Source organism: Nelumbo lutea, chromosome 2 (assembly GCF_056320005.1).
Source record: "Nelumbo lutea isolate HS-2025 chromosome 2, American lotus-T2T, whole genome shotgun sequence".
Classification (NCBI taxonomy): domain Eukaryota; kingdom Viridiplantae; phylum Streptophyta; class Magnoliopsida; order Proteales; family Nelumbonaceae; genus Nelumbo; species Nelumbo lutea.
In genome coordinates this window covers 103,000,486-103,023,036 of record NC_142685.1, presented here as the reverse complement: position 1 = coordinate 103,023,036, position 22,551 = coordinate 103,000,486, and the positions used below count along the sequence as shown (strand labels likewise).

General features: G+C 38.6%; 1 protein-coding gene across 4 annotated transcripts in view; it reads left to right on the top strand.

Annotated features, from left to right (window-relative positions):
* LOC148872420 (protein SEMI-ROLLED LEAF 2-like) overlaps positions 1-22,302 on the top strand; it is a 144,896-nt gene extending 122,594 nt beyond the window's left edge. For 2 of the 4 annotated variants that reach the window (XM_088967339.1, XM_088967338.1), the window contains 6 exons: positions 11,784-11,859; positions 19,107-19,234; positions 19,498-19,689; positions 19,783-20,028; positions 21,395-21,628; positions 21,794-22,302. In XM_088967339.1, coding sequence (XP_088823465.1) covers positions 11,784-11,859; positions 19,107-19,234; positions 19,498-19,689; positions 19,783-20,028; positions 21,395-21,628; positions 21,794-21,958 — 1,041 coding nt within the window. In that variant the 3' untranslated portion in view covers positions 21,959-22,302. Of the gene's footprint in view, positions 1-11,783; positions 11,860-19,106; positions 19,235-19,497; positions 19,701-19,782; positions 20,029-20,122; positions 20,216-21,394; positions 21,629-21,793 lie in introns of those variants that run through there. The other 2 variants (XR_016106491.1, XR_016106490.1) reach the window with 2 other exon arrangements.
* Positions 22,303-22,551: the final 249 nt, after the last annotated feature.

The window sequence follows — 22,551 nt, the reverse complement described above, 5'->3', positions numbered from 1 at the left end:
TGTCTCTGTATCAGATTTTTTAGGGAGGCTATGATGTAGCACCAGGCAAGAGAGTTTTCTCTTCCCATTCTTGATATCCCTTCCTATGGGCCTAAGAAGCCCTATCACCCAGACAATCCAGAGTAGGGTTTTTAGCAACCTTGTTCAATTTCTCAGACGTTAAAACTAGCACATAGTTATAGAACTAGTCAGCATAGTTTGGGCCATTAAGTTTATTATCGTTCATCAATTTAGTCTACAACCTAATTTGATTCATGTTATCTACATAGAAATGGCTTTTAATCTATATTCAATTAAAATTTATTCATCTCTGAGATTTCCCCTCCCATCTTAGTGATGGAGACTGCAGTGTATGTCTTTGGAAATGTGGAAAACCACATATAATGCATGGAGCCAACTGTTTTATCTGCATAATCCCACCACCTTTTGTGAAGGATCATATCCACTCATCTTATGAGCTTTCCCTTTGGCCTCTGTTAGATAAGGTTCATTGCCATTTTAGGTTAAATTTTTCTATCCAGTAAGTGCTTAACCATCATATTCGTGAACGTCAAGGTACCGCGATAGAGTCTTCTATTTTAGGATAGGCCCCTCCCACATCAGTCTCTGACACCCCTATCATTTTATGAAACAATCCAATAGACTCAACAGCAAATGGATAGCCCAATTTTATGGTGCATCTCCTCATTACTGATAAGCTCATCTTCATGCTAATGATGGAAGTCCTTTAGAGAGTTCATCATATGAATCTCCCTATCACATGCGCTTATAGTTTGTTGGAGGGAACAAGTAATTATGCCCTAGTTCTTTATTTAGGCCAAACCAAATTGGCTCCCACTGGCTTTCTCATAGTTAGATTTTGATGGGCCATAAATGGGCTAGGGTTCCACATGGTTCCTCTCAGGGAAAAAGCTAGTGTAGGGCACATCAAGAAGGGAGATCATTCAATGTTCTTATGGACCCTGTGGCAATGATGTGCATTCAACCATGGTGTGCGAAAGAGTCACTATCGAATTAACATGGGCCAAGTGCTTATGGTACATCTACGTAGCATCTCACACACCATACATTACATGCATGAAAGAATCACATAATTGATCCAATTAATTAAATCATCTATAAAACCCTAAATTAATTAAATTAAATTAATAGCATCCCATTAAAGTCCATAATATTATCATATAACATTATCAAGGTATATGGGCTGAACTGCAAAAGGCAGTTTGGCCCATATAGAAATTATGCTAAAAATGGCCTAATGCAGTTTTAACTTGTCAAAACTGGATTTTACTGTTATGGACACACCGCCTGGCAGCGCACTGCGGCGTAGTCATAGGCAGCAGCACGCACAGCGGACCGCATAGTAGCACGCACCGCCCGGCAACGCCACACAGCAGCTTGGCAGCATGCCACACACACCGCCTGGCAGCGCGCAGCACGCACCACCTGGCAGCGCGCAGCACGCACCACCCGGCAGCGCGCAGCACGCACTGCCCAGCAGCGTAGCACAACAGTGCTCACAGCAGCATGCATAGCAGCACGCATGACAGCACGCATAGCAGCGCGTGCCACCATGCACAGCAGCGCGCACGGTAGCACGCACAACAGTGGGCAGAGCAGCACACACCGCCCAGCAGCGCACAGCACGCACTGCGTGGCAGCAGCACTAGGCAGCAGCACACACCGCACGGCAGCAGCACTGTGAGATGTGTGCACCGCCTAGCAGCAGCAATAGGGGGGGCCCATACGACAACTTATCAAGGGCCCACTTACCTTGCCACTTTAGTCAACTCGCCGCCAGTTGTATTATCCCTCACCCCTTATCCTTATCTTATCTTATCTTCTTAGTAAGAGTTAGGTTTGCCACTAGAAGTAGGAGTTGTGATACCATTAGAAGTAGGTAATTTATTAAGAAGTAGGAGTTTGAGTTTAAGTTGGATTACCCTAGCCTAGCCGAATCCAATAAGGAACCCTCTTTTGTAATCTCCTATTTAAGGAGCTATGAGTGGAAATAAAGGTATTCAGTTTTTGAGTCAAGAGAAGAGTAAGGAAAGTTCGGGTGGTCTCTTGGACAAATCACCCATTGGGAGAGTTTAGGTGGTCTCTTGGGCAAATCACCCATTCAGTTTCCCACAATAGGTTTTGCACGCAAGGGAAGGCGCAAGGGAAAGTAGGGCTTTCTCCCCATGGACCGACCCATGATGAGATCCTACGGTCGGGCCCATAACAACTTGGTATCAGAGCCTACCGTCATGGGGGAACAGGAGCCGCTGTCTTCCAGGGTCCATGAACTGGAACATAGGCTAGCAGAAACCAGCATGGAGGTTCGTGAAGTCAAGGAAGATGTCCGAGAGCTGCAATGCCTACTAGAAGCATTCCTCTCCAACAAAGAAAGGAGTTCTGAGGGAATTTCCAACACAAACAGTCATCATCCGGACTGGACAGAGGCATCTAGCGAATAGCAGATCGCTGCCCCGACAGCCGCAGTTATTCCCAAGTATAGCTGTTTGGAGTTTCCCTCATTCAGCGGCAGCGGCGACCCACTGGGATGGCTGTACCGCTACGAGCAATTCTTCCATAATCAGTGCACAGATGAGAAGGATAAGGTCAGCTTGGCCGCATTCCATCTGACAGACTTAGCGCAGCTCTAGTTCTACTGAGTGGAACAGGAGGAACCAGGACTTAGTTGGGATCAGTTCAAATCATATTGTCTCCTCAGGTTTGGACCACCATTGACAAGCAACCCGCTGGGCGAGTTAGTCAACCTCAAGCAAACTGGAACCATGAAAGAATACCAACGTCAGTTCCAAACCCTTCTCGGCAGAGCAACCTCGGTTCGCACAGATAAGCAAGTCGACATGTTCACCACGGGGCTAGCAGAACCCCTAAGGGTGGATGTGGAGATGCAACACCATCCCAACCTGGTCACAGCCATGAACCTAGCACGCGCCTTCGAACGCAAACTACAGCTCAGCCATGGAACCGTCAGTATAGGGCGGCCTCCATTAGCATGGGCATCCTTGAAACCAGTCAGAGTGGCTCCATACTCAGCGGCCAGCCAAGAATGGAAGCCACAGACAAGCACCAATCCTAGATCGGCATCCAGTACAGGGAGTAGCATCATTACACCCCCCATTAAGCACTTGTCTAGGGCTGAGATGGCAGAACGCAGGGCGAGGGGGCAGTGTTTTAATTGTGATGAATTCTACTTAGCAAGGCACAAGTGCAAGAGACTTTTTTGCCTCCTGGAGAAACAAGAGGAAAATGAGGATGAACCCCCTCGATGGGAACCCAATCCAGGAGGGCAAAGCCATTCCACCTATCTAGGATTCCTTTGACGGTGTTTTCGACACCCAATTTGAGCATGAGAACAAGCTCGTAGTCCAGGAGGGGTGTGATGTTATGGACACACCGCTCGGCAGCGCACTGCGGCACAGTCATAGGCAGCAGCACACGCAGCGGGTCACACAGCAGCATGCACCGCCCAGCAGTGCCGCACAGGAGCCCGGCAGCGCACCGCATGCACCACCTAGCAGCGCGCAGCACGCACCGCCCAGCAGCGCAGCACAACAACACGCAAAGCAACGCACAGGGCAGCGCGCACAAGAGCACGCACAGTAGTGCGCCCCACCACACATAGCAGTGTGCATGGCAACACGCACAGCAGCACGCACCGCTCAGTAGCATGCAGCATGCACCGTGTGGCAGCAGCACTAGGCAGCAGCACGCACTGCACGGCAGTAGCACTAGGCAGCAGCACGCACCACACGATAGCAGCACTGTGAGACGTGCGCACCACCTGGCAGCAGTAGTAGGGGGCCCACACGATAGCTCATCAGGGGCCCACTTACCTTGCCACTCTAGCCAACTCGCCGCCAGTTGTATTATCCCTCACCTGTTATCCTTATCTTATCTTATCTTCTTAGTAAGAGTTTAGTTTAACACTAAAAGTAGGAGTTGTGATACCATTAGAAGTAGGTAATTTATTTAGAAGTAGGAGCTTGAGTTTAAGTTGGATTACCCTAGCCTAGCCAAATCCAACAAGGAACCCCCTTTTGTAATCTCCTATTTAAGGAGATATGAGTGGAAATAAAGGTATTCAATTTTTGAGTCAAGAGAAGAGTAAAGAGAGTTCGAGTGGTCTCTTGGACAAATCACCCATTGGGAGAGTGCGGGTGGTCTCTTGGACAAATCACCCATTCGGTTTCCCACAATAGTTTCTGCACACAAGGGAAGGCGCAAGGGAAAGCAGGGCTTTCTCCTCATGGACCGACCCGTGACGAGATCCTACGCTCGGGCCCATAACATTTACAGGGTGGGCCGAATTGCATCTTGCAATGGGCCATCAAACCCCTGGCTCAAATCAATATTTGGGGCTAAGAACAAACCCTTATTGAACCACAGGTTTGGTCCAACCAATTTGTACCAATATTGGGTAAACCGGCCTAGGGTTTGGTGTCCATTACAAAATCCAATTCAAGATTCTGATGTGAAATTAATTATAGACGATTGAAGACAATCAAGAATCATCAAGAACACATATCAGAGGGCTGTATGTGTGATTTCACACCTGCAAAACAAAGGGTTAATCGCAGATACTGAAATTGTTATTTGAAAATTGCATATTTTAATTTCTCAAATTGCAAAAGGTCTTCTCTTCCTCAACGTGTTCCAACAGGTCTTCAGATGTAAAAAAAAATAGAAAAACCTAATTTTTCTGTTAATTATATCAAATTAAATCCTACACATTTTGTCTAAAAATAAAAATAAAAATTATTTACAGACCAAGATGAATAAAATGAAAAAATGTAAGGTGCGCAAATCTTGCCACCTTTAAAGAATTCGATCTCCATCATATGACAGGTCAAGAATTCAAGAAACAATTATAGAATCATTCCATAATTATTGAAGAAAAATAAAGAATTAATTTCAGATCTACATGCCCATAATTGAGAACTGATTTCTCAGAAAAACTATAAACTTGCGCAAATCAGGTAAAACAATTTCTGCCCATTTGCACAAGTTCACATCTGGTTCAAGACTTGAACCTGACTTTGATATCACTGAAGGGATGGGAGATCCATCATATGGATGGATGAACCATGTAGGGTGGTTGGGAAAAATTTCAAAAAAATTATTTCTCCCATCTGGGAATCCTATTCCCTAATTTATAAAACTACATTTTCAATGTTCATTTTTGAAACAAAGCGGATCAAATCTGAAACCAAGATTATGGAGAGGAATACCTGATATGAATCCACACAAAAAGCTCCTCCCAAGATAGGTGTTCACACCCAAAGAGGGTGTCAAATCTTTTCTCCACTAAAGATGACACATCTTAGACTGAGGAAGGATCAGCAAATAGTTCTTTAGCAAGAACCTTATATTCTTTAGCAAGAATAGAACAAGGTAGTGAGAATAGCTTCAAGAATGTTTCTTCTACCAAGAAACAATATCAAGATCCAGTCTTGCTCATTCCAAGATGTGGAGATCAAACAAGGTAGGGCGGCAAGAGCAGAGAGAGAGAACTGGAAGCAGAAAGCAGCAAAACTATGTGTCCTTTTCCAGTTCACCTTCCTCCTTTATATATAGACCTTAAAGAGTCAATCTCCTAATCTGATTAAGAGTTTCATGATCCAAATCATTATTTGGATCTGGACTCTTTAAGTGATAAGGCTTATCCCTTATCTTATCTACAGATCAGGATCAGTTTCTCCTAATCCAATTAGAAGTTTCCTAATCCAAATCTTTATTTGGATCTAGACTTTTTAAGTGGATAAGAGTTATCCTCTTATCCTTATTTGCTGATCCATACCCAGATTCGCCCCCTATTTAATTAATCTAATTGACCCAGTTTCAAATGGGCTTTAGGTCCATTAAGCTTTCACACTCACTTCCTTTTAATGTTGGCTAGCTTGGATCTCATTGTATGGCGTGAGACCCTATCATTGATCTCCACATAAGCCACATGGGTTCAGCCAAGCCTTTATTATAAGGCCTGGACAAATTCACTGTAGAATACAGTGAACCCCTGAGTCCATCAGTATGCGCTCTTAATGGGCCCAACATTTACACTAAATGGTCATTGGGTCCAGCCATCTTATGAAGGCCCAAGGACTGTGGGCAGATGTGAGATTATCCCATCAAGTTTATTATCCCTAAATGGTCTTACACTTAACCTCTTAGCCCCCAATGATTATACACTACCCGACAAGAGAGGACCTTTCCCTCGACTGCAAGGTATAATGTTGCACTCTTTACTCACATAGATCCTATGAATTAAAACATTTTGTGAAACCATAATATATATGTATATCTCTATATAAACAAATTTTGCAAGACAAATTTCAACAAGTCTAAAATCAACTACCTGCAATTTAGGTTTCCATCAAAGAGTGTCCATTCCCTGATCATTCATTTTGTCCGACAAAGGGGTTGATCTTATTACTACGATCACCCACTCAGGTGAATTCTTGGACTGCCCCAACATACCCAAGCTTTGACCCCCTCTAAGGATATCACTAATTGGCATATCAAAGATAGCTCAATCCAACACCTAGTGTAGTACCATAATTGAGTCTAGGGGTTAGGTGTAAAATTCCAGTTTTTTCCATCTATCTCCAAGGTCCAAAGAAATACTACAATTTGGTTTGGTTCAAGGTTTCAAGAAATCCCACACTGCATGTGCCTCAAGTCTCACCCTAGCAATTGAGACAAGCTACTCCAACCCACTTGGTAGCACATCAATGTCAGCCTTGACAGGATAAACCTCCCCAAGTCTATCCAATGGCTGTGAAGATTCTAAACTAACACGAGTCTCATTAGTGTCTAATTTAAGAGTATTACACAGAAACACACCATATAACATGAATCAAATATGTACTTTTATTCATTTACAATAAATGCCATAATATACATCAAGCTTATTGGAGCTAAGAGCATAAATTGTCTAACAAGGTACCCTAGTTTACCTCTATTGCAAACATAAATCCGTATGGATTGTGCCCAAGCTAGGTGTAATCTTTCTCGATAGGGAGAAATGAGAGAGAAGAGAAGGGAGAGGAGAGGAGAAGAGGAGGGAGAGAGAGAGAGATTCGATTGGAAGCAAAAGACAATTGTTGGTTGGTGCTCAACTTACTATTTATATTAACTTAATATAAAGAAAAGAGAAAAATATAATTATGCCCCTAGCCACTCCCTACTAATAAACAAATAACAAGACAATAAAAGACACTGGCTGACAACATCTTAGGTTGACAACATGCTACCAACAACTGTAAAAGAAACAAAATAAACAACTCTCACAACACTCCCCCTCAAGGTGGGTTGAATATGTCTGTCATGCTCAACTTGTCACATAACTCATTGTGTCGAGAGTATGAAAGTCCTTTTGTGAGGATAACAGCAAGTTATTCCTTGGACTTGACATAAGGGACGTGAATTTCACTTTTTTCCAATTTTTCCCTTATAAAGTGTTTGTCCACTTCAATGTGCTTGATCCTCTCATATAGGACAGTATTGTTGGCAATGTTTATCACTGCCTTATTGTCACAATAAAGAGACATAGGATTATGAACAGCAGCTCCAAGCTTCCCTAGAAAATTCTTAAGCCAAAGAACTTCAGCCACCCATGTGCCATAGCTCTATATTTCACTTTGGCACTTGACCTTGCTACCACACTTTATTTCTTGCTTTTTCAGGTCATAAGATTTCCTCCCACAAAAGTGCAATACCCACATGTGGACTTTATATCATCCACAACACCTACCCAATCAGCAACTGTGACGACTTCCACCTTTAGATGATTATGTTTACGAAATAGTAGACCTGTCCTCAGGTACTTATTTAAGTATCTAAGGACTCTTTTTACTGCCTCCATGTGTAGTTTTTTAAGAGAGTGCATGAATTGGCATAAGACCCCAACTGAATAGGCAATGCCTGGATGGGTCATGGACAAATAAATCAACTTTTCCACTAACCTTTGGAACTATTTCACATCTTTTAGAGGTTCACCATCACAATCGCAATTTATGATTAACATCCATAAGAGTATCTATTGGCCTTGTGCCTAACTTGTCTATGTCTTGTAACAGATCAAGGGTGGACTTCCTTTGAGAAATGAAGATGCCCTTTTTTGAGTTGGACACTTTAATTCCAAGAAAATACTTTAGAGGACCTAGATATTTTACTTCAAGTTTTGATGCAAGCAATTGTTTCAACTTTTGTATTTCTGAACTCCAATTTCCTGTAATGATGATACCATCCACATACACTATCAATACAGCAACTTGTTCCCGACATTTCTTTACAAAGAGTGTGTGATCAGACTAACATTCCTTGAACCCTACTTGCTGAAATACCATATGAAACTTACTGAACCAAGCCCTGGGAGATTGTTTTAAATCATAAAGAGACTTTCTTAGCTTACACACCTTATTTTCACTTCCCTTGGCATAGAATCTAGGGGGTTGAACCATGTATACTTCCTCCTCTAGGTCACCATTTAAAAAGGCAGTCTTTATGTCCAGTTGATGCAATTCCTAGTCAAGGTTAGCAACTAATGATAGAAGAACTCGAATTGAGTTCATCTTACCTACTTGAGCAAATGTCTCATCATAGTCAACCCCGTACACTTGAGTGTACCCCTTGGCTACTAATCTTGCTTTGTACCTTTCAACTATCTCATTTGCTCTGTGTTTGACTATAAACACCCACCTACACCCCATGGGGTCTTTACCCCTTCAAAGATCCACCAATTTTCTAGTTTGATTTTTATGGATGGCATTAATCTCCTCCTTCATAGCATCTATCCATTCAATGTATTTTAGGGCCTCTGCAACATTTTTGTATACAGGGATTCAATCAACTGTAGATAGGAAGGCTCGGTATGAGGGGGAAATGTAATCATAGGAGACGTACTGGGTAATAGGGTGTTTAGTAGTGCATGATTGTACTCCCTTTCTTTGAACAACCCAAAAATCAGTTCATAAAACAGCCTAGAAACCAAGTTCAAGTCATTAAAACAGCCTAGAAAATAGTCACAATTGAACTATAGCACATATTCCTATTTGTAAAAAAAAAAAAAATCTCTTGTCTAACATCTGTACAAAGGTGTAAATCAAAAAACCAAAGGCCTTCACTGCATCGGCCAAAGAGAAAAAAGGGAATACATACCCTTGTTCAGCACTAAACTATCTAGAAACTAATTCTCACTGCATTGAACTGTCCAGCACCTGTTCGAAGGTGCAAACCCAGACACTGATTCTCACTACATCGAACAAGGAGAATAAGGTGTTTACAGCTTCTCCCTTCTTCTACTAGGGCTTTCCTTGGTGTTATGACAAAGGGAGACCCCAAAGGAAACAGCGACAACTGACCTGATCAGTCCAATTAGGTTCCCCTGTCCTCCACATGTCCAAGAGATCAAGAGAGAAAGAAAAATATATTCTTTATCGCTCAGAACCTCACTTTGATACCATGTAATCTTTCTCGATAGGGAGAAATGAAAGAGAAGAGAAGGGAGAGGAGAGGAGAAGAGGAGGGGGAGAGAGAGAGAGAGAGAGAGAGAGAGATTAGAATCAAAAGACAATTGTTGGCCAGTGCCCAGCTTACTATTTATATTAACTTAATATAAAGAAAAGAGAAAAATACAATTATGCCCCTGGCCACTCCCTACTAACAAACAAATAACAAGACAATAAAAGACACTGGTTGATAGCATCCTAGGCTGGCAACATGCAACCAATAACTGTAAAAGAAACAAAATAAACAACTCTCACAATAGTAATCGGTTCCATCCAGTTTAATTGTGGTTACACTAGTCAAAAAGGAATTTGTTGGACCAACCTCGGAAACTGGAATCTACTTCAACTCACTTCCAAATTGCTCCATTGATTAAATAAAAATAAGAAAACAAAGTTTTTCAGTCTTTATAGACCTAACTAAGGTTAGTCTAGTTCTCGAAGATTCAAAATCTAGGGTTTCACTGCACCTAGCTGCTTAGGAGAAAGAGAGAAGAAGCAATCACTCCTACTAGAGCTCTCCAAACTTATTCTAACCTTAACCGCCCACTTCAAGAGATCAAAAGGGACCCTCCAACCATTGACTACCACACCCAACCCTTCCCTTCAGTTGTAACTAAAAATCTCTTTAGTTGGCTAGAGTTTTGGGCAAAAAATAGAAGCTTCACTTGGCAATCTATAGCCAGATTTCCACTCTCCAAATCCTTTACCAACTAGGAAAAAAGTTCTCTATTCAATCAGAACTTTATCTCTCCATACACTCCTCTAATCGAAGGGTGTATGGGAAAAAGAAGAAAAACAAAAAAAAAGGTGCAAGGACCACTCTGATACAAAGATGTGATTAAATCTTTTAAATCTGAGATTAGTTTCTGACTATAGCAACAAACGGAAAGGAAAAAAAAGGAGAAAAACAGCAAGAAGAAGAAGAGGAAGAATAAGAGAGTTCGATGGATCCCTCTCTCCTCTCACTAATCTTTTACTAATCAGACTTAATCAAGGTTAATTACAAGTCCGCCCTTAAGTGGGCGGCCAGCTCAACAATAACTTATAAGAAAAAAAAGAAACTAACGGACCCATAAAGAAAGGCCCATTAACACATAAAAAATAAAAACACCACTACTTAACAAAAAAAAACAAACATTAGGGCCCATTTGGCCCAGTCTCTCTACAAAAGGCAAGGTCTGCAAACTAAAGAAGTCACTTTATGGATTGAAGCAATCTCCATGTGCTTAATTTAATAGGTTTAGGGCAGGTCTTGTTTAGTTTGGATACACTCAGATTCAATCTAATCATACCCTCTTTGTTAAAAGGAGAAATACTCAAGTCACACTTCTTATTGTTTATGTAGATGATATTGTTTTAACTAGCATGAGAAATTAATGATCTCAAGAAGTTCCTTTGTTCTGAATTTGAGATCAAAGAGTTAGGAGAGTTGAGATATTTCTTGGGCATTGAGGTTGCTAGATCCAAAGAAGGTACCTTCATTTTCTAGTGGAAGTATGTGTTGGATCTTCTCACTGAGACTAGGAAACTTGGTACTAAAACTTGCCTCCCCTCCTATTAATGTGAATCATAAGCTCTCAACTAATGATGGAAATCTTTTGACTTGTGTTTCAAAGATTGTTGAGGAAACTTCTTTACTCCTGTATGACAGGTCCAGACATTTCATATAATGTGACTGTAATCATCTAGTTCATGCATGCCCCCAGAGACACACATATGATTGTTGCAAAAAGGGTGCTCTATTAAAATTCCAAGTTTCAGAGAGTGAACAGCAACTCTCTCTTCTCCATTTGAATATTTCTCTCTTCTTCTCTTCTCTTCTCTTCTCCTTTTGTTCTTGTTTTCTTTCTCAATAAAACCTAGATATTGTAACTAAAAGACAATAGAAAATAGAATGACCTAATAGTGATCTTAACTATCAGTAAATTTCCCTCCTTATTGTCAGTGTCAATTTGTGGTCAAGATACTTTTCATGCATTTTACTTTAGTTCCACATCTTATATTGCATAAGTGGTGTTATTGACACTTGGTCGCTTAGATACTTTCATTTTATTTTACTTTAAAATGATTATTTTAACTATATCTTGTCTTGTCTCTATCTCCAAGTTACATGTTCTTGAGATATTGAAAGTGTAAATAATCAAAGCTAAGTACTTAATTGAATGTCTTATTTTTTATTATCAATTACCCTAAATTCCATTGTGTGCCTACATTTTGATAAGCTACTACTGCTGCCACACTTCTTCTATTGTCTTGCAGAACTCCAGTAATGAATCTCTAATTCGAAGCTTTCAGCTTGCATTTTCCTTGCAAAGGATTTCTCTTAAAGAAGAGCGTAAGTTCTAATATCTTTGCTATGCATCATATGTATTATGCACAAATCCCCTTTCTACTTTTATTTGGAAGCCAAATTCCCCTTCCACGATCTCTTTGGAAGCCAATATCCCCTTTCATACTTGGCAATTATATAACTATTAGTTGTTTCTAATAATGGGCTTGATTGATTTGTGCATCTCATTTGTACTTTATTTACTACATATCAGTCTTTTTTTTTTCTTTTGGAAATGTTAAGGTATGACTTATTAAGAAAGAGGACTAAAGATGTATACAGGTAGTATACAGCCCTTTAAGGCCCAAGACAACTATTGAACCAATATACACCAAAAACCTCAACAGCCCAAAAATCCACAAGGGACCAGACAAGAGGCAACAAAAGTGCATCCCTCCCCCCTCACATTTAACAAAGAAAAACTCCCCAAAAAACACAAGGGAGCAAACAAGTTACCATTTACTACACAATAGTAATGGTAACTTAAACATTGGTATTAATTTTAAATCTCTTTAAGCCAATGATTTAAAAGGTGCACCTAGGGTATGTGTGTTAGTTTCAATCGAAGAATATAAGAGACAAGAGAGTCACACGAAAATGGATGGGTGTGTACTGTCCCATACACCCAGAAAAAGATATTTATATATTAATGCGAGAATGGATAGTTCTGTACTTACAAGTGTAAAATATGTATAGTAATGTACAAAGAGATATACAAAAGAGCCAAGTAAAAGAAAGTAAAATTATAAAACTACCCCTCATCCTCTCTACACTCCCCCTCAAACTAATGCTTAGGTAAGAGCATCAGTTTGTCTACAAGAAAACTGTGTTGAGTGTGTGTCCTAGCCTTAGTAAAGAGATCAGCCAGCTGAAGATTGGAAAACACATGAGGTAGTGTGATGTGAACAGTAGTGAGAAGATCTTGAATGAAATGGCAATCCACCTCTATATGCTTAGTTCATTCATGGAAGACTAGATTTGAGGCAATTTTGATTGCACTCATGCTGTTAGCAAATAAAGGGATGGGAGCAGAGTGATCAATGGTCAAATCCTGAAGAAGAGCTTTAAGCCAGACAAGCTCACTGCAAATAGAGGACATGGCATGGTATTCAGCTTTCGTAGATGAATTGGAGACTGTTTGTTGCTTCTTACACTTCCAAGAGATGAGGTAATCACCTAAGAAAATACACCAGCCAATGGTGGACTGTTTGGTGTCAGGGTAGCCAGCCCAATTAGCATCAGCATAAGCAATCAACTGAGGAGATGGGGAAGATGATAAGAAAAGTCCATGAGATAAGGTGCCTCTAACATATCTAATAATTTGAAGCACAATAGAGAAATGAGGTTGTGAGGAGCTGATACAAACTAGCTAACTATTTGCACAGCATATGATATGTCTGGTTAAGTCATAGTAAGGTAAATAAGGCTTCCAACAAGTTGACGATATAGTGTAGCATCAGGAAGGAGTTGTCCATCATCCTTATTGAGCTTAAGGTTGATTTCCAATGGGGTATCAACTTGCTTCAAGTCAAAGAAATTGGCCATCTTATTTAAGTCACAAGCATATTTGTGTTGATTAACAAAATATCCTCAAAAACTTTTGGTAATCTCAAGACCAAGAAAGTAGGTCACGGGATCAAGATCCTTCATTTTGAAGGATTGACTGAGAAGTTGCTTCAATTGAGTGATCCCTTCCAAGTCATCACCAGTAATAAGTATATTGTCAACATACATTAGTAGAAGAGTCACTCCTTGGGGATGACAAATAATAAAGAGGGAATAATCTGAGGTACTCTATTGAAATCCTATTTCAATAATAACCCCTCTGAACTTCTCAAACCAGGCCCTTGGAGTTTGTTTAAGCCCATACAAGGACTTCTTTAGTTTGCATACTATAGTAGAATCATCACAGTAGCCTGGAGGAGGCTTCATATACACTCCCTCACAGAGATGCCCATGAAGAAAGGCATTCTTGACATCCATCTAGTGAATAGTCCATTGTTTAATAGCAATGATAGAAAGAATAAGCTGAATAGTAGTCATCTTAGCCACCAGGGCAAATGTCTCCTCATAGTCAATGCCATGTTCTTGTTTGTATCCTTGAGAAACAAGGCAAGTGTTATATCCATCTAGGCTCCCATCAGAATCCAGTTTGACTAAGTACACCCAATGACTGCCAAGAATGGAGGCATATAGTGGAGGAGAAACAAGCTCCCAAATATCATTTTCCAATAGGGCCCGAATTTCCAAGTCTATTGCAGCTTTTCAATGCCCAATTGTTGTAGTCCGTCGATAAGACTTGGGGATATTTATAGAAGACAAAATAGAAAAAAGGGAACTATGGATAGCAAAATATCTATAGCGGTCAGGAGGATGAGTAAATCTGAAAGAGCATCATAAAGGAGTGGGAGTTGGAGGTAGATGATCACTTACATGAGAAGTAGATGTGGATGGTACAGAGTCTGAGGGTGTCAAAGGAACAAGCATCGGGGTCGATGGAGGAGGAAAAGGCATAGGCATTGTTGCATCTGGATACTTCCTATGATAGACTTGAAGAGGCAAGACCGAATCACTTGCAGGAGTAAAGTTATGTAGAATAGAGAAGGATGGTGCAAGTAATTTAATAACATATTCAAAAAATGACAAATTCTCAAGAAAGAAAACATTTCTAGATATACGAAGACGATGAACTTTAGAATCATAATAGAGAAATCCTTTATGTTTTAAATTATACACCATAAAGGCACACATAGCCGATTGAGCAGTAAGCTTAGTGCCCTCATGGGGAGGAAAATGTATAGGCAAATGCAACCAAAAACATGAACTGTAGAGTAGTTTGGAGAATGATGAAAAATACAATAGAAAGGTGACTAATTACCAATAACTGAAGATGGAATGATGTTAATGAAATACACAATAGTGTTGGCTTCCTACACCCAAAAGGTAATGGAAAAATGGGAGTAAAGCAGAAGGGATCTCACCAATTCCTATGATGTGCCGGTTCTTGCATTCAACAACTCCATTTTGTTGAGGAGTTCTTGGACAAGATCTTTAGGATAGAATACCATGTTTCTTTAAATAGGTTTGAAATTCTTCATTTTTTCCATCAAAATATCCCCCCTAGTCAGAATGTAGAATATGAATGGTGGCATTGTGTTGGATCATTATCATGGTGTGAAAGTTTTGAAAGGTGGGAAGTACTTCTGATTTCTTCCAGATGAAATAAATCCAAGTATATCTAGTGCAATCATCAATAAATAAAATAAAGTATTTATATTCGAATCTAGATATAACAGGAGACAGCCAAACATCAATATGTATTACTTGAAAAGGAACAGTAGCATGCATAGATGAAGATGGAAATGGTAAAATATAACTTTTACTAAGGCCACTATTTATGCAAGATTTATCAATATTCTTAGAAACATAATTAACGGTAGGTAAATAAGCAGAAGAAAATAGATGATCCAAGTTCTTAGCATGTGTGTGGCCTAAACATCTATGCCATAAATGCCACACATTATTACAACAGGAATGTAACACATCACTAGTAGTATAAAGAAAACAAGATGAGGATGAAGGTCTCTTCTTGAATTCAAGAGCAAATAGCCTTCCAAGCCTACTCCCCTTCCCCTTCACCTCCTCAATGCGCTGATCCTACATGACACAACCATCATGAGAAAATAGAACCAAGTTACCATCATCAACAAGTTGACCCACAGAAATAAGATTGGTAGTTAACTGAGGAATAAAGAAGGTTTTGGGAGATGAAAGGAAGAGGATTGAGAGGTAGAAAGAAATAAATCATCACAACCAACAATCTTTAATGACTCACCACTAGTAGTAATAATCTGGTCATTAGAAGGGTAGGGTTTAGGAGTCTGACCAAAGGAGGTCCCAAACATATGATTTAAGGCTCCAGAATCTATATTCAACATATGGCTAGGAGAGGAGCAGGTGGTAGATGACTTACCAAACAAGACAATAGCAGAGAAGGCAGATGAAATAGTTGAAGACACAAGCTATCATACCTTATCTTCAGTCAGAGTACCAGAAGGCTCCCCCTTTGAGTCTGAGATGGAGGGTAATATTAGATGAAGGCTCTATAACTATCTGAAGTGCCTTGTATTGACCCTTCTTGGGAGGTGGGGTATGGCATTTAGTAATGATGTGACCTCATTGTTTGCAATAGGTACAAAAATTTTTTTTCTTATAGTGAGAGGCCACATGTCCAAACTCTTTGCACTCATAGCACTGCATCTTGGAGAAGTCCTTTTTGCCCTTTATCTTGGTAGCTAGAAAAGCTATATTATGTCCATGTTCTTTCTTGCTGTCAAGGGAGGACTGAGTGTATAGTCTAGTCTCCTCCTTTAATAATTCACCCAATATGGTGTCCAGGTCAGTTACATTTTCCCTACTGAGTATGTTGGACCTTATCAACTCATAGTTGGGTCTAATGTGCATAAGAAAGTGCATGATCTTCCTTTGATCGAAATGCCTTTTCACAGTTGTCACACAACAATCAGTCATTGTGGCCCCAAGATGAACAAGTTCATATTCTGTCCATAGATTAACAAAACTAGCATAATATTCATGTATTCTTCTCTCCCCCTGGGTGTATGAGAATATGTCCATTTCAATTTGATATTGTCTGGACATATTTGACTACCGATATACCTTTTCAAAGTAGTCATACATCTCCTTAGCAGTTTTCAAGCCCCTCATAGGGATAGCTACATCAACAATGACTAAACATAATATCCTGGAAACAATTTGGGCATTACTGATTTTCCACTATTTTAGCCCTTTAGCATAAGTAGCCTTAGGAATGGTTGTGGTACCATCCAGATAGCCCCACATAACCTTCCCTTCAACAAAAAATTGGAAATGGAATTTTCATCACAGATATGATGTCACTCCTTTCAAATCCCATATTCGGTCAAGAAACCAAAGAAAGACTATAGAAAAGATGATAACAATCACTAGAAGTCAAGAAGAATACTTTGAGAAAGAGATAACAATCATTAGGAACCATTAAGACCCTTCGAGTAAGAAAATGAAGTCTGAAACCTCAGTCGAAAAATCAACATCCCAAAAAATGAAATTGTAAGTAGTAGTTGCCCAAGGAAGAAGATCAAAACCCCTTTAAAACTTCACCAAATCAAGGGATATTTGTACAATAGATAGATCTGATCTAGGTGACACCAGATCTGAGGTTTGGCCCTGATCTAAAATCTTCCAAGAGAGATCTAATGAAATCTCTCCTACAGAGTTCAAACTCTATCTGTACAACAAGTAGGGTTGATCAAAAACAACACTGTACATTCCACCGGTTGAAGGGTTCATCTCAATAGAGAGATGAGATTACTACCCACAAAAAGTGATAAAGAATCAAGAATAAGATCAGAGAGCAACATGCTCTGATACCATGTCAGTTCAGTCAAAGAAGAGAAGAGACAAGGTAGTCACACAAAAATGGATGGGTGTGTACTGTCCCACTTGCCCATAAAAAGATATTTATATATTAATGTGAGAGTGGACAGTTCTATCCTTACAAGTATTATAGTAATGTACAAAGAGATATACAAAAGAGCCAAATAAAAGAAAGTAAAATTATAAAGTTACCCCTTATCCTCTCTACAATGCGCCTCTCCCAAGTCCTAGGCATACACCTGGTGCGCCTAATGCACCTTACAACTCAGCCCAAGCATGTGCCTTTTCAAAATTTTATGCTCTTTTGCTTTTTTTTTCTGAACCTAGTGGTTGGGTTGGGGGCTCCGCATGTTGTTGATTCATTCATTCATCTTAAAAGGCTTATTGACTATCACATGTGGAGAAATCCAAGAACCCTCTATTTGCTTATGTTGTTCATTTATTCATCTTAATAAAATATCTTCTTATAAGGCAATTAAAATTATAAAATCGTTATTTTTTATGTGAGAATTAAGAATTTAAGACCCTAACATAGACTTTTTTGGACTTGCCTCGCGTGATACAAAGGCGACTCATAAAATAAAAAATGCAATATATTTTACATCACATTAACTACATGAAGTAATGCAATTGAGGAAAAGAAGAATCTATGGATTTTACATGCTTGAAAATGCTATATATGTTTGATTTTATTTTTAAATGTTCATTTGAATACTCTTTACATGTTACGTTTATGTATTTTAATTTTAGATAATAGGTTTTTTAAATGTTTATTTTACAATTTAAGTTTATATTTTTTATTAATGTTATGTTTAATATTTTTTTTCATTTTTTTTGAATTTTCTAACATTTTTTTTTTAATTTTTTAGCTTCTTTTTTTGTATTTTTGCACCTTGCTTCAAAAAGCCGCACACCTCACCTTGCGCTTTTAAAACACTACTTTAAGCTCATTGTCAAATATGGGAAAAGGTTTTTAAGATATATTAGATTAGAACACGCATACTTTTAAACAAAAGTAAATAATATTTGACATGTTTGGGAAATTTCTTTCACCATAATAGCTATTAAATTTTACTTGTTGCCAATGTTGTAAAGAAATATCTCTTCAGGAAGTTATCTAAAATAATGGAAAGTTATGTTGCAAATGGAAAATTGGGTTACAACCAGTTAGAGGTTTAAATTTTCAGTGTCTCATGTACTGGCCAACTGCCAAGTGCTACTGCCACTTATTCCTTTTTTATCCTTTTGTTTTACTTGTCCAGGATTCCATGTACTGCATTTAGGCGTGGATCATAATAACACAAACCTTTAGAAAGTGGGAGAAGCATAGGAAATGATCTATGTTCCCTTTATCTATCAAATTCCAATTAAACATTTTCAACTGAAAGAAAATAATATAACCATTAGTAATCAGTGTTCCAATTCCCTTTGAAATTTGAACCATAAACGTTTTTTATGGTGAAAAGAGTCATGAGGCAACTCCATACTACTAAGATAACACAATGATATAAATATACAGAAAGGATTTCAATGTCCTCATTGATTCAAGGAATTCCATTGTCGTGTTCTCTTGGATTTCTGTACATTCTATTAATTAGTAGGTTGTGATAGATCTGCCTGAACTCCACCAGTGTGTGCTTGTGTTACACTTACACTGCAGTCCCAAGCCTGGATGAAGGAGGAGGGTTGCATCAGGTTGGCAGTCAAAACTAAAAATGTTCCCAAACTCTCATGGTCATAATTATAGAGCTGCCTAAATGTCTTCAGGGCATTAATGGGATTGTATATATAAATAATCTGTCATTTACAACTTTTTGCAGGTCAATTGAAGCCATCACGCCGTCGATCCCTTTTTACCTTAGCAACATCTATGATTATTTTTTCAGCAAAAACTTATAATATCCTTCCTCTTGTTCCTTTTGCTAAGGCACCGCTTACAGATAAAACGGTATGTTCTTTGTTGCTTTCCATATTAAAATTTATTTAAATTGTAATTCAAGTAGTAGGAATGTATACACTTTGTATTTATGCCTGTAGTTTCAATTACTTTTCCAACTTCATTCTCGTGTACATTAATGGTTGCCTCAAGCTGGCAATGGCATGTTTGTCTAAGCCACTTCTTTTAGTTTCTTTTCATCATGTATGAAAAACCATGTACTACACTATCTACGATGTTTGAGATTTCTTTGTCTCTTTGTTTTCTTGTATCAGGTTGATCCATTTCTAAAATTGATTGAGGATTGCAAACTACAGGCTGTTGACACTGCATCTACTCATCCTCAAAAACTTTATGGATCAATTGATGATGATAATGCTGCTTTGAAAGCTCTTTCTACAATAGAGGGCCAATCTAAAGAAGCCCTGGCTTCAACAATTGTGAACAGTTTGGGAAAGTTTTCAGATGTAAAAAACATGTATTTTTTTTTAGCATGATGGATTGCTATATATGATTTAAATGATAAATAGTTAAAATGACTGATGGCATATCTTTTACAGAAAGAGGCGTCAACTATTAGGAGGCAATTACTAAATGAATTTTTTCCTGATGAACTATGTCCCTTGGGAGCTCAGTTGTTCATGGAAACACCACAAATTGCCTCCTCACTTGACTCAAAGGATGACAAATCCCTTGAAGCAAATGATGATGACATATCCACGGAAGCAAATGAAAATCAAAAAGATCCAAATTTACAGTTAGTTGAAACTTCAAATCTTTTGAGTGTCAACCAACTGCTTGACTCGGTATGTTAGTCATTTCATTAGTCTATTGCATTGTTGCATTATTTTGTAGGTTTAGGTCAGTAAATATGTGTTACTTCTTGCAACTATCACTTAGATTATTTGGTTCAACATGACAAATCCATAATGGAGTTGACTCGGATTCATGGAATCAACTCAAGGTGCATGAAATTTTATGAATTATAATCAGGTAATGCTATGTTTCAAGTTTATATTTTCTCACCTATAATCACTAATCATAGCTCTAAACACAAGTGATGTAGCACTGTCTACTCTATTACCACTTGATGTAGGATCACCTGTTTTTATATCAAATCGATGTAAGATTTTAATGATAAATTATAGATTTGTCACAAAAAGAAGATAGAAGAGCATGTGACAGCTCAGTTCTTGGAGTTTAATCACAAAAAAAAAAAAAAAAAATTGTAGATTTGTCCCATTAAGGTGAACTTTGAAATAGGGAAAATAGATCTAGGATATTGAAGGTTTTGAACAAGAAGAGAAGATAGAAGAGCATGTGACAGCTCAGTTCTTCCTAACCCCAATTGATATTTAAACTAAAGTGCAAAGAAAGATACAAGTACAAAAATACCCCTAAGAGTAACAAACAACCCAAACACCAGCCTGATATTGTCCAGAAATAAAAATAACAAAGTACCAGCCTCATATTGTCCCTAAGAGTAACAAATAACCCAAACACCCAATTCTGTTTTTTTTTTTTTTTTTTGTCAAATCTCTAGGATCCTTCCCTAGGCATTACAAAATCTTCAAGAGATGTCCAACAATCCTTTAAAAGAACTGTTGACTCATGTGACACTATTCAGTTTCTCAAAACTCCAGGTGGTATGCTGACACAAAACCATGTAGGCTCCAGAACAATGGACGAAAAGAAAAAGAAAACTGGAGAAAAGTTTCTGCTCTACTATCAACTTGGTTTTTCTGATTTCATTTATTATCTATGAAGTAAATAAAAGCAAAAGCAATAAAAAAAAAAAGAGAGAGAGAGAGAGAGAAGTAAGGAGTAAAGGAGAAGATAGAACCACAATTTAGAAGAAGATAATGGTTTTTCATCAAAGCCCTTTCTTCCACTATTTATATGTTGGTATTCAAAATAAAAAGACTGAAATACAGTTGGTCATAATATTCACTTATTTTAACACAGCTTAATCTCAATGTGCGCATTACAACATCATAAAAATCAATCCCACATAAGTTTCACTATCATTAACCGCTGTATCAAATGTGCAAAATTTTATGGGGATCACTAGTTGGTGATCAACCAGTGATTGGACCATTTTCATGCTGTCACTTTTCTTAAACTTCAATGGCGTGCCCTCTCCTTATGCCTAAGTGGGTGAAATATCTGCAGGTCGTGGAGACATCGCATCAAGTTGGAAGATTTTCAGTTTCAACTACACCTGGTGTACCATATAAGGAAATGGCCAGACATTGTGAGGCCCTTCTAATGGGAAAACAGGAAAAGATGTCAACCTTCATCAATGCTCAACAGAAACAGGAAAATTTAATAAGCTTTGATGTAGATGATCACAATGTGGATAAAATGGCATCATCTAATCCCCCTGTTGACATGGGTATCCAAATGGTACTTACCCTGCCTTATTTTATGTCATTGTACACCTAAACACATGCATGCATACATGAATCATACATTCATAAAACATGCCCACTGTTCATGCATATGAACATGCTAACATGCATACTATTTGCTGCCAAGGCATCTGATACTCGGAAGAATTTAAACCTGCAGAATGGCAATCCTTTTGTTGATCATTGTTCAAGTGCTAATGGGAACAAACCATCAGTTGGCATGGGTCCAACGTTATGTGCAACTGAGTACCAAAATCATCCCAACTTCTTCACGCTGCCTGCATCAAGTCCATATGACAACTTTCTGAAGGCTGCTGGCTGTTGATATGATTTAGTAGACATAACAAGAAACTATGACAACTTCAAATAGCCAGTTTGAGGTAAGACTTTAAAACTTTTGATTTTCTTTGAGAACTTGCCAGCCCCAAGCATCATCTGTTTTCTGTAATTTGTATTGGTGTTAGTTACCATTGCAGAGTAATGGAGTCTCGTGATTAGTGTTGGTTAAGATGTTTAATTGTTTCATGTCTTGATCAATTTTTGTTCATTCTTTTTCCCTTTTGTAATTTATAACTTCAGCTTGGGGGTGGTGGTCCCTAATATGTGGATCCTTCTGAATAGTTTCAAAAAATGCAAAGGTGGCCAAAGTAGCCACAATATTTCCATTTATGAGCATTTTATTTATTATTTCTATTGTTGGTAAAATGAGACCCTATAATAAAACCTCACTGTCGTATACGTGTATGTGAAACTCTGACCTTGTAAAATACAAGAAATTGTATATTCTACTAAATTTTCAGATTTAGGGTGTTTTCGTTTTGTTTCTATTGAGTTGCTTGATGCATTGTTATCATTCAGAAAATTACAGATTTTTTTCTTGGCACTTGAGAGTAGCCTTATGATTCATAAACAAGAACC